The 13,173-nt window shown below is 44.0% G+C and overlaps 1 protein-coding gene across 1 annotated transcript; it reads left to right on the top strand.

Moving 5' to 3' along the window:
* The first annotated feature begins 2,984 nt into the window (after positions 1 to 2,984).
* On the top strand, positions 2,985 to 13,173 carry LOC119975663 (extracellular calcium-sensing receptor-like). The gene is made up of 5 exons (XM_038815444.1): positions 2,985 to 3,269; positions 4,519 to 5,352; positions 6,435 to 6,662; positions 12,031 to 12,154; positions 12,260 to 13,173. The coding sequence occupies exons 1-5, from the start codon at positions 3,012 to 3,014 to the stop codon at positions 13,171 to 13,173; spliced, it is 2,358 nt and encodes a 785-aa protein (XP_038671372.1). The 5' UTR covers positions 2,985 to 3,011.

Consider the following 13,173-nt stretch of genomic DNA (forward strand, 5'->3'; position numbering starts at 1 on the left):
ATTGTTTGTCTGTATTACCTTTTGGCGACGGGTTTCATTGACAAGTGAACCATGCAGCCACTACACAGAAACTGACACTCGGGATGTGATGGATTGGTCGCAAAGGCATTTGTATTGGTTGGGGATAGTGATTCCTTTCCCAGAGGCGCAATATCGTTTCCCACCGAGGATAGCTTTATCGTAATTTGATATCCACTGGCCCATCGCTTCCTGTTCAAAGAGAGTATAAAAAGAGGGTGAGCAGAATTTTATTCTGCAATATTTCCAAACGGCAATGTTTCAGCTAACGCATGGATTGCTTCTGATGGTATTTTTCACCTGGAACTCTAACCAGTTAACCTGTCGACTTCGCGGAAGATTCTCTCTGCCCAATATATCTAAGGATGGGGACATCGTGCTTGGGGGAATGTTTAACGTGCACCTGGACAGGTCTGAGCAGGTCAGGTTATTTACAACACCACCAGGAAACACCAAATGCAGAAGGTTAGTTCAGTCTGGCGTAAACGCTCCGGGTTTCGCCTAAGTTTTAACTTTGAAACCTCTCTTGTACGCCTCTGCATTCATTCCATTGCCGGTGATAAGCGCGGACATTGTTAATCCCGTACATTGAATTTTTATTCAGGATGACAGTTTGAAAGGACTGTAAATTGTTAATTGATGTACCATCGATGATCATGGTGAAATGTATCCTCCAGGAAGCATTTTGCATCATATGCTCTGCTAAATATTATCAGCACACAAGAACACGAGAATTAAGAGCAGAGTAGGCCATTCGGCCCGGCTGGTATGCACTGTCTTTGGATAAGATCTATTGTGGTGACCATTCCACTCTCCTGTCTGCTCCTCATAATCCTTGACTATCTTGTCGATCAAAACACTATCGAACTCAACCTTGAACATATTCAGTGACCCAACCTCAGTTGCTCTTGGGGGGGGGGGGGGTTCCAAAGGCTAACGACAAAATTTTTCCTCATCAATCTTGGTCATAAATGAAAGACCCTTCAGTTGTCTTAGTTCGAGACTCTTCCACATGGGGAAACATCTCAGAATCCACCTTGCTGTGTCCCCTCAGGGTCTTCTATATTTCAATAAGATTATTCTTAAATTCCAATGGTAAAATCCCTATCTGTTCAACCTTTCCTCATAAGAAATCCCCTTCATCTCAGGAGTTAGTCGAGTGGACCTTCTCAGAGCTCCTCCTAATGCAATGATATATTTTCCTAAAGGCGACAAAAACTATGCACAACACTCCATTGACAGTCTGGCTAAAGCATTGGTCAGCTGTAGCAATGCTTCCATACTTTTATACTCAATTCCCCTTTGAGTAAACATTTCATTTGTCTTCCTAATCACTGGTTGTACCTATATTCCAACATGTTGTTATCCATGTACCCGGACGCCCAGCTCCCTCTGTACCAAAATGTCTGCAGCCTCTTTCCCTTTAAGACATATGCTGCTTTTTTATTCTTGATGTCCAAGTGGACAAGTTCACACTTTCCCACATTGTACTCCATCTGTCAATGTCTTGCCCACTCATTTAACCTATGTAAATCATGTTCTAGGCTCTTTGTATTCTCTTGACAGCTTACTTTCTGACCTATCTTTGTGTCACAAGGACATTTAGCTGCTGCATTTGATCCCTTCATCCAAGTCATTGATATAGATTGTAAATTGTGGAGGCCCGGTACTGATCCTTGTGACACCCCAGTAGTCATAGCTTGCTAACCTGAAAACGCCCCAGTATCCCTACTCTCTTCTCCCTGTTAGCTTATCAATCCTCTATGCAGGCTAATAGGTTAACCCCTTCACCATGTGTTATGATTTTATGAAGTAACCTTTGATGTGGCATCTAATCAAATGACTTTTGGAAATCCAAATACACCAAATCTACAGGTTCCCCTTTATGCACTTTCCTAGTTACTTCTTAGTCAAACCATAATAAATTAGCCAAACATTATTGCCTTGCACAAAACCATGTTGACTGCCTGAGTCAAGACGCATTGCTGTAATGGACAGCTGGCCCATGAGTGTATCTGGCGTGAAATGCAATAGCAAAGTTCTTGTATGTGATGTTGAAAGGCCTGGCCAGATATATAAGTTGATCCGTGAGTAGTGAATAACCACGTTATATTTTGAAGGATGACAATCCAGTACTGAAGGAACATTACACTATCGGAGGTGTCCTCTTCCGGGTGAGAAGTTAAACCAAGGCCCCACCTGCCTGCTGGGGTGGACTTAAAATATCCCATGACACTCAAAGAGTAAAGGAGTTACCCCAGTCTCCTGACGAAGTGATTCCTGAATCAGCATGGCAAATAAATCTGTCCATTATCACTGATGCAAATCGCTCCGATATGTCCGGTGGCAATTGCAGTTGGAACTCTTTCTTACCCGTTCTACCACATCATGCAATCCCATCATTCATATTCGTGTCAATTCATGGCATGGAGTATATTGAGGAAGGCAGTTTGCAGTTGTTCTATTCTGATCTGTGGGGATAACACTCATCCGGCGACACGTCGGCGCTAATGTCATTCAAATGCTTGGAGATGGTCGCAGCCGCCGCTGCTGTTTTCGCCGTCTTTGCTCCTCCTGCGGCGCAGGTTACGGCGGAGGAGCAGAAGAACCGCACCAATGTATAGCAGCTGGAAGTAACATATTTCCCGCAATATTTGGGATAATGTTAGCAACCAAAAACAACAGTAATAAACTTAATTTGACTTGTGTTAATTATTTAAAACATCCCGAATGTATATGTTTTGTGAGAATTGTTTTACTTAATGAGTAAAATGAAAGATAATTACACGACCTGGCAACTTAATGGTTTGCTATTGCGTGACCGTTACCAGCCAAGTGATTGTAAAAGAAGGCTGCGTGTCTTAATTTATTTCGGTTGCTAATCGTGCAAGAAGTTAAAACTACTTGCAAACATAACTGAACTAACCTCTGTCATGACTAAACCATATTCATTCCGCAGTTTTGATTCAAGCGCTTTTCGCCTTGTGCAGACCATGATTTTTGCAATAGAGGAAATAAACAAGAACAAGATGCTCCTTCCGAATATTACATTGGGCTACAGGATTCATGATATCTGCGCGTCCCCCAAAATTGCAACAGAAATCGCTCTGGCTCTGGTTAATGGACAGGAAGAAAGGTTTGCGGGTCACATCTGCAACAGGTCACTTAATATCCCAGGCATTGTTGGTGGCGATGGATCCTCGGAGTCGATCGCAGTGGCAAGGACAATTAGTCCTTTCAAAATACCGATGGTGAGATTCAGAAAAAATTACTCAGCCGCTATCATATAGCTGAATAAAATAACACATTGCTAGATATATATAAAGTGGACATTTAGGCGACAGTCTGATTGACTGATAGAATTGTCTCCTGAATTGGAAATTTGAGCTTTCAATTGCAACTTCAGAAGCTTGGACACAAAATCTAGACTGACAGTTCATGCAGTGTTGGAGACATCTTGGATATTTGGATCATTTTTGCCACTCTTGAGATTAAATGTGTGAGGTGGATCCAATGAATACTGTGACAGGGTTGGCAGAAGGACAGGAAAGTTGGCTGTCTGGCCAATTTGATAATTCAATCGACATCAGCAAATAAACTAAATTCTCTGCTCAATATCAAGTTGCTGTCTGAGATTTTAAACTGGTTCTCACATAGTTCATGTTAAAAAGTGACAGCAATTCAAAAACACTGAACCGGTTGTAGTGTAAAGTGCGGCAAGGTGGCACAATGGTTAGCATTGCTGCCTCATAGTTCAATTCAGCCCTCGGGTAACTGTCTGTGAGGAGTTTGCACTTTCTCCCCGTGTCTGCGTGGGTTTCCTCGGGGTGCTCCGGTTTCCTCCCACAGTCCAAAGATGTGCAGGTTAGGGGATTGGCCATGACACAAGTTGCCCGTTGATGTGCAGGTGGGGTTATGGGATTGGGGGGGGGGGGGGGAGTACCCCTAGGTACGCCACTCTTTCAGAGGGTCGGTGCAGACCAGATGGGCCGAATGGCTTCCTTCTGCACGGAAGGGATTCTATGTCTAGAAATGCAAGTTCCTCTTTTGTTCTCCCCCCTCCCCCTTCTTCCAGTCACTTCTTCAAGGTAACGAATTGACTGCAGTTGTTTTTATTTATCACCAAATCTCGGAATAATTGCTGATTGTCCAGGGGCCATTAATCATGGCATTAATCTTAAAAAAAATATTTATTCTCCTTTTTCACATTTTTCTCCCGAATTTACATCCACCAACAACAAACAATAATGAACCACAAATATGTCAAACCTCATAACAATAACAACGATCCCATCCTCCCACCAACCCCCAAACATCAGCCCGCATGTTAACATAAACAAATGACAAAAAGGAATCAGGGATTACCCATAGGTACCAATCTTACAGAATATGGGCACATCTTCGCAATTTATTTTCGAATGTTTGAAAGCGTGAAAGCTGCGAATTCAAGGCGCGTGTCAATGATCTGCTTCATTTGTTGTCATGTTTGTTTGATTTCAGGTTAGTTACTTTTCCACGTGCCTCTGCCTCAGTAACAGGAAGGAATATCCGACATTCTATAGAACAATACCAAGTGACTATCATCAATCCAGAGCTTTGGCCTTACTTGTTCAGAGGTTTGGGTGGACATGGATTGGGGCCATTCGCAGCAACAATGACTACGGCAACTCGGGAATGAAGGAGTTTACAGAAGCTGCCCTGAATTTCGGCATTTGCATTGCTTTCTCCGAATCGTTTTACAGAACCGACTCTGTGGAAAAGATCTCGAAAATCGTGCAAGTGATAAAAGCTTCTTCCACCAAAGTCGTGGTGGCTTTTGCTTCTCCGGGAGATATGCGCGTTTTATTTGACGAGGTCTTGAGGCAAGATCTGACTGGCGTACAGTGGATAGGAAGCGAAGCTTGGATAACAGCAGATGTACTAGCTCCAGAGAAAAGCTCCAGGTTCCTGACCGGGGCAATCGGGACTAATGTGCGTGCGGTAGAGGTCCCGGGACTGCGGGACTTCCTGCTCAGGATCCACCCTTCTATGTTTCCTGGTGATAGTTTCGTCACAGAATTTTGGGAAAACACCTTCAGATGCTCCCTGACGTTGGATGGCAATGGGAGGCGAATGGCTTCTTCTTCACCACACCCTCCATGCACCGGAAATGAAACTTTGTTTGAAATGCACGACGTGTACACCGACCCAACTCTGGACGGGAGCTCCAACAATGTCTATAAAGCCGTCTACACGTTCGCACACGCACTTCACAGAATGTTTTCATGTGAGAATCACAAAGGACCTTTCCAAAGTAACACATGCGCCCACTTTTCGAACTTCGAGTCGTGGCAGGTAAGGGATATATTTGTACGTTGCTCTGCTGAATGTGCGCATATCTGAAAAATTAACCCTGACTCTCTCTGCACAGATTGCACCAGAGTATTCCCACCATTTCTAGTTTTATTTCGGGGTTGCTTTTGGAGGAGGTAATTACCCCAGCAAAATGTCAATAGCAAAATAAGGCGTTCAAGGAGAAAAGGAATAGAAAGGTTCCGGTATCGCACAGTTGTTACGGCGCAGGACGAGGCCATTTGGCCCATGGTGTCCGCACCGGCTCTCCAAAGGAGCAACATGATTTTGTGTCATTCCACTGCCTTTGCCCCTTCCTGAATACTGTTTCTATTCAAGCAATGGCCAAATGCCTCCCTGAATGCCTCGGTTCAACCTGCTCCCACCACACTCTCAGGCACAGCATTCCACACCCCACCCACTCATTGAGAACGTTGTTTTTCTCACATACATTTCCTTCTTTTCCGAATCTCTTTAACTGTGTGCCCGTGGATCTCTACCATTTTAGAGCGGGAACCGTTTCTCCCTGTCTGGTCTGTCCAGCATGATTTTGAACAGCTATATCAAATCTCTCCCTCACATTCTCCTCTCCAAGGAAAACCATTCGAAACCTCCCCAATCTATCCTCACAACTGAAGTTTCTCATCCCAGGGAACCATTCTTGTGTACATCTTGATAATAATAATCGCTTATTGTCACAAGTAGGCTCCAATGAATTTACTGTGAAAGGCCCCAAGTGGCCACATTCTGGCACCTCTTGGGGGAGACCGGTACGGTAATTGAACCTTGTTGGCCTTGTTCTGCATTACAGGCCAGTTTTTTAGCCCACTGTGCTAAACCAGCCCCGATATTAAACCAGCCCCCATCTTCCCCACTCTCTCCAATGTGTTCCCATCCTTCCTATAGTGTGGCACCCAGAACTGTACGCGTTATTCTAGCTGATGTCTAACTAGTGTCTTGTTTAATTCAGCATAACCACCTTGTATTTTTGGAAAGATTGCTGGAACGGTATCATCCTAAAGTGTAAATGACCCGGGTTACAAATGTAAAGCCCCTAACAAAATCTGTCCGGTTGTTCTCTCAAGCTTCTACATTACATGGACTCGGTGCATTTCACAACGACAACAGGCGAGAAGGTGTATTTTGACGACAATGGCAATCCAACAGCCGGGTACGACCTTGTGAACTGGCAAAAGAATGCAAAGGGCGGCATTGAACTTAAGATAGTTGGACAGTACAATGGGTCTGCACCTCCGGGGAAAGAACTGGTTTTGAACCCGAAGCACGTTATCTGGAGTGGTGGTGGCCGCGAGGTTTGTCTGTCAATTCAAAATGGCTTTAATCTGACTACATGTTATAGTTGTTAATGTCGAATCATTGTGTTCCTCAATATCGCCCCGACACGACCCTATCACCAGTTATTTTCTACTGGAAATTAAGTGGATTTAAACAATTGGGTTGAGCGTCACTTGAACGTACGTCAGTGCGTAGGCACCGGATTGGTCTTTCCATTGCAACATTGGTTGTCAAGGCAATGTTGATGATTTCATATAATAATAATTCTTCTTAGCATTGCTTGATGAAAAGTAGACACTCGCGAGAAATATTACCGATCGTGACATTTAAGATGAATCTGCTTTTATTTTATGTTGGAGGTTTGGACTGAACGGATTTAATTAGTCTGATTCGCAAGGCATGATTAACGACGTATTCTAAAGAAGTGTGCTTTGTTCTGCTCGGATCTCCTCCATTGTAATTGGCTGTGGAGTGCAGAAGCCGGAGGCCCAGGGTCAGTATTCGCACCTGATGGTGACAGCACACTAATGGGAACAAACTCGGGGAGAATGCAGGAATCTTGCAGTTCAACCAAAATAGACAAAAACAATTAGTCCATCTCCTCATGCCATCCTAAAGCTCTGAGCCAGCGAAATAATAATCTTTATTGTCACAAGTAGGTTTACATTGACACTGCAATGAAGTTACTGTGAAAATCCCCTAGTCGCCACATTCCTACGCCTGTTCAGGTTCACAGAGGGAGAATTCAGAATGTTCAATTCACCTAACAGCACGTCTTTCTTGACTTGTGGGAGGGAACCGGAGCACCCGGAGGAAACCCACGCAGACACGGGGAGAACGTGCAGACTCCGCACAGACTGTGACCCAAGCCGGGAATAGAACCTGGGACCCTGGAGCTGTGAAACAACAGTACTAACCACTGTGCTACTGTGCTGCCCAAATAATTGTTTTTGAACAGTAGTAGCTAGAGGAATATAAATATTTTGCGCACTGCAGGTTCATACAAATAATAAAGTGACCAGCGAACCTGCTTTTAGAGACATTAGTTGCAGCACAGACAATAGGAAACACCCGGTGATAGCCCAATGGTCTTGTTCAAAGTGTGAAGCGAATGGAGAGTAACGTCTGACAGCATGTGAAACTATCTTTCCACCCAATCCCATCAGTATTCAGCCTGGAGAGCTGTATTCCTGGAAGAGATTTTCTGGAATGCTTGATGAGGAATTATGTGGACAGAGAGGAAAGCTAGGATTTTTTAAGAGGAAACTTAATAGAAACGTTCATAATAATGATGGGTTGGGGTAGAGTCACTGAGTGGAGACAGTTCCTGCTGGACATTGGCCAAAGTATTAGAAGAGACACGAGGAAAACTTTTTTTTGAACACCGGGTACTTAAAATTTGAAGTTAATTTTCTAATAGAGTGGAGGATACAGATAAAACATGGCTTTCAAAAGGGAATCGAAAAAGCATATAACGGAGGAACAACATAGACGTTTATGGAAATTTGTGGGAGAATGAGATGAATTGAACTGCTCTTCGAAAGAGCTACACTAGGCGATGGTTGAATGGCCTCTCCCTGTCTTTTGTTATGGGCCAGAGTTTAGAAAACTCCAAAGTATATCATGGAGTTCACCTGACCCATGACGTTTGATAGATTGTGGTTATGGGGAGCACCATGGCCTACTTTACAGGCATGATGCAACAGAGAGCTAAAGCACTTTTGAAACAAAACCATGTTTATTTATGAATCCAGTTAACACTTTATAAACCCACAGTAAACATCTTAACATCTATCAACACCAATAATCCACAATATTCTATACGTAACCCTTCGTAACTTTCCTAACAACATCCATAAGACCAGAAGACCCTTTTTACAGAAAGACAGCAGATTTAAATTCTCCACAGAAACAGGTATTACTTTGAAATCACCCAAATTAACATTCTTTAGCTTGTAGAGATATCCATACATATCTACATGCTTTCACTGCAGCTCTCCACTCTGAAAACGAAACTAAAACACACAGGCACACACCAGGGTTTTGCTCAAAGGGAGTCACAGCTCAGCTCCACCCATACACTGACATCACTGCAGCTATTTGGTAAACACCCATTGGCTTAAGTAATGGGAGCAACATGCTTATGGTTGTCAACTATAGTCCATCCTATTTCCTTTTCTTGATTAGATTTGATTTGGTTTATTGTCACGTACCAAAGTACAGTGAAAAGTATTTTTCTGTGGCTGAGGGAACGCACATAGTCTACATAGTAGACAAAAGAATAATCAACAGAGAACATTGACAAATGGTACATCGACAAACAGTGATTGGTTACAATGCAGATCGAGGGGCCAATCAAAGCAAATACATGAGCACGAGCAGCATAGGGCATCGTGAATAGTGTTCTTACAGGGAACAGATCAGTCCGAGGGAGAGTCATTGAGGAGTGCAGTAACAGTGGGGAAGAAGCTGTTGCACTTGTGACAATAACCCCCCTTCGTTCAGACATGAAAACATACAATTCATTCATCCAAAATCTGCCAACTAGTTCAAAGTAATACAAAGTTTCCTAAAATCCCCACTATAATACTTCACAGTTAACAGAGTCATAGAATCATACAGCACAGAAAAGGCCATTCGGCCCATCGCATATGAGCCGGTCAAAAACAACCGCCTTCTATTTGAATCCCATTTTCCAGGACTTGGCCCAAATCCTTATTTACCTGTGGATCGCAAGTGTACATTTAAATACTCCTAAAATGTTATGAGGGTCTCTGCCTCCACCACCCTTTCAGGCAGCGAATTCCAAACGCCCACCACCCTCTGGGTAAAATAATATGTGTCCTCACATCCCCTCTAACCCTCCAGCCCAGTCCCTTAAATCTATGCCCCTGGTCATTGACCACTCCACCAAGGGGAAAGGTTTGTTCATCATTTCTGTAAACTCAGTCATGACCCCCCCCCCCCCCCCCCCCCCCCAGTCTCCTCTGCTCCAAGGAAAACAATCCAAGTCTATCCAATCTTTCAACATCCAGGTAAATTCCTCTGCGCCCTTTCCAGTGCTATCACATCCCTCCTAGAATGTGGATTCCAGAACTGCACACAATATTCCATCTGTGGCCTCACCAATGTTTTATACAGTTCCAGCATAACCTTCCGGCTCTTAAACTCTGCCTCGCCTAATAAAGGCAAGTATACCATATGCTGCCTTGACCACTCTATCCACCTGCTCTGCTATCTGAAGGAACCAGTGAACATGCACACCAAGGTCCCTCTGATCCTGGGTGCTTTCCAGGGCCCTATTAATGTTTAACACAATCGGGGTAGATCACTGACAACGCTGCGCTCTCGGGATGTTGCACGTGGGTCAGCTTCTTTGTTCCGCGTCCTGCAAACTACACCAAAACTGTCGCCCAAGTAATCTGAGAAAACATTTCCAAGGCAGCTACATGAGATACTTGTCAGTAATTTTTGTATGTCTGTTTGCTCTCATTTAGGTATTCTAGGTAGTTTTGGTGCATATTCAGCAGACCTAGAGAAAAGGAACTCCTTTCGCAATCTTTGTGGGGCAAATCTGCAATCTGTTTCACATTGTGCAGAACTGGGAGAGCTTGTACATATTTTAAACATTCTCAATCCCTTTACATTGCTTATTTTAGACAACAGTCGAAAACGCGGAATAATCCATCTGATTTTCAGCTACATTTCTGCCATAAATCTATTTCTATTTTACTCAATTCAATCCACACATTGGCAGTAAAACACAGTACCTGAACGTCTTTTAACGCGATCTGAATTTTAATCTTTGGAACATAAGAACACAGGAAATAGGAGCAAGATAGGCTATTCGGCCCCTCGAGCCCATTCTGCCATTCAACTAAGTCATGGCTTACCTTCTACCTAAACAACATATTCCTGCACCAATTCCTTATTCCTTTGTGTCTTTAATATCTAAAACTATCAATCACAATCTTGAACATACTGAATGACTGAATCTCCCCAACCATCTAGTGTAGATGAAAAATGAAAAGAAATGAAAATTGCTTATTGTCACGAGTAGGCTTCAATGAAGTTACTGTGAAAAGCCCCTAGTCGCCACATTCCGGCGCCTGTCCGGGGAGGCTTGTACGGGAATCGAACCAAGCTGCTGGCCTGCCTTGGTTTGCTTTAAAAGCCAGCGATTTAGCCCAGTGAGCTAAACCAGCCCCATATAATTCCAAGGATTCACCACGATCTTGAATTTCGAGTGCAGAAATTCCTCCCGAGTCCTAAATGGTCTGCCTCTCATTCCTAGACTGTGACCCCCGGTTCAAGACACCCCAACCAGGGAAATAATCTTCCTGCAGCCACCCTGTTGAGCCCTGGAACAATTTCTTATGCTTGAATGAGATCATCTCTCGTTTTTCTAAGCACCAGACAGAGAATAGAGGCACGGCCTCTTCAATCTCTCTTCAAAAGGCAATCCCTCCTTCCAAGGAATCAGTTTGGCAAACCATCACAGTACTCCCTCTATGGCAAGTACATCCTTCCTGAGGGAAAGAGGCTGAAGTGTACAACAATGCACTGAGATGCGGCAATGTGGCACAGTGATTATCACTGCTTCCCCACAGCACCAGGGACCCAGATTCAATCCCAGCTCTGTCTGTGTGCAGATTGCACATCCTCCCCGTGTCTGTGTCTGTTTCCTCCGGGTGCTCTGGTTTCCTCCCACAGTCCAAAAATGTGCAGGTTAGGTGGATTGGCCATGGAAATTGTTCCTTAGTGTCCAAAGATTTGCAGATTAGGTGGATTGGCCATGCTAAATTGCACCTTAATGTCTAAACTTGTGCAGGCATGGTGCGGTTATGGGGATAGGGCGGGTGAGTGGGCCTCGGTAGGGTGCACCTTTCGGAGCGTCATTGTGGACTCGACTGGCCGAATGGCCTCTTTCTGCACTGTTGGGATTTGGTGATTCTATGAATAAACTAGGTTTGGTCTCACCAAGGTCTGCACAATTGCAGCGAAACTTTTTTTTACTCCTGTACTCAAATCCTCTGACAATAATGGAAGAGAACCTCTCTGCATCGTCCCCGCAACTCATATTCCCCGAGCTGTGTTTAGTCATCACCTTGGTAAAGTTACAATATTTGTTTTATTACTTTATCAGAGTTAAAAAGCCAGAGCTCAGATGTGGACAGGGGCAAATCCCTAATCCAGTTCCTTGTCTGCTCCAAAAACCAATTCAAATTGAATCCAATTCATGGTCCTCACAAGAGAGACATACCAGGTCCAGGCATTACACCGGACCTCACGCTCATCTTTGATGAGGACCTAGATTTTAAGAATGCAATCACACAAACCTATCAGTATCACAGGATAGATAATCTATTGTTTCCTTCCTGGAAGATTCCCCCTGCAGTGTGCTCCGAAAGCTGTTCCCCAGGAACCAGGAAAATGGCGAGGAAAGGACAGCCTGTTTGTTGTTTTGACTGCACCGCCTGTGCGGATGGGGAGATAAGTAACATAACAGGTCAGTCGAAATACAGGAACTATTTTAATGTGCGTTTTCCGAGATGTCTTCAGAGATGTCAACACATGCACGTCTTAGTTTAATAAACGTTTCGTTTCCTTGTAGACTCCGCAGACTGCATCAAATGTCCTTTCCTGCACTGGCCCAATGATGGGAAGGATGAATGCATACCAAAGAAAATAGAATACCTGGCTTTTACCGAAATTCTGGGGATTGTATTGGTGACGTTGGCATTGATTGGCGTGTGCATGGCGATAAATATTGCTGTCATTTTCTTCAGATATCGTGAGACCCCTCTGGTCAAAGCCAACAATTCCGAACTGAGCTTCCTCCTTCTTTTAGCTTTAATGTGCTGCTTTTTGTGCTCAGTTACATTCATCGGCAAACCATCTGATTGGTCCTGTATGCTGCGCCACACAGCGTTCGGTGTTACATTTGTCCTTTGCATTTCCTGCGTTTTAGTGAAAACCATCCTGGTTCTGATGGCGTTTAAGGCCACGCACCCCAGCAGCAACAGGATGAAATGGTTTGGTCAAAAACAGCAGCGTCTAAGTGTTTTCTCCCTCACATTTGTTCAGGGTTTAATATGTGCCCTGTGGTTGATCATCGCGCCCCCATTCCCCAGGAGGAACACAAGTCATTACAGGGAAGTTATTATTTTAGAATGCGATGCTGGTTCCTCTACCGCCTTCTATGCTGCATCAGGTTATATCGCTCTGTTATCGTGTTTGTGTTTTGTCTTGGCATTTCTGGCCCGGAAGCTGCCCAGTAATTTCAACGAGGCTAAATGTCTAACATTCAGCATGCTGATCTTTTGTGCGGTTTGGGTAACTTTCATTCCGGCTTCTGTGAGTTCCCCTGGGAAATACACCGTGGCGGTGGAAGTGTTTGCGATTCTGGCCTCGAGCTACGGGTTGCTGCTTTGCATTTATGCCCCGAAATGTTACATCATCACGATAACTCCCGAGAAAAATACAAAGAAGAACCTAATGAGTAAAGTGATTGAAAATGAACTGTAA

Source organism: Scyliorhinus canicula, chromosome 13, assembly GCF_902713615.1.
Source record: "Scyliorhinus canicula chromosome 13, sScyCan1.1, whole genome shotgun sequence".
In the NCBI taxonomy this organism is placed as follows: Eukaryota; Metazoa; Chordata; class Chondrichthyes; order Carcharhiniformes; family Scyliorhinidae; genus Scyliorhinus; species Scyliorhinus canicula.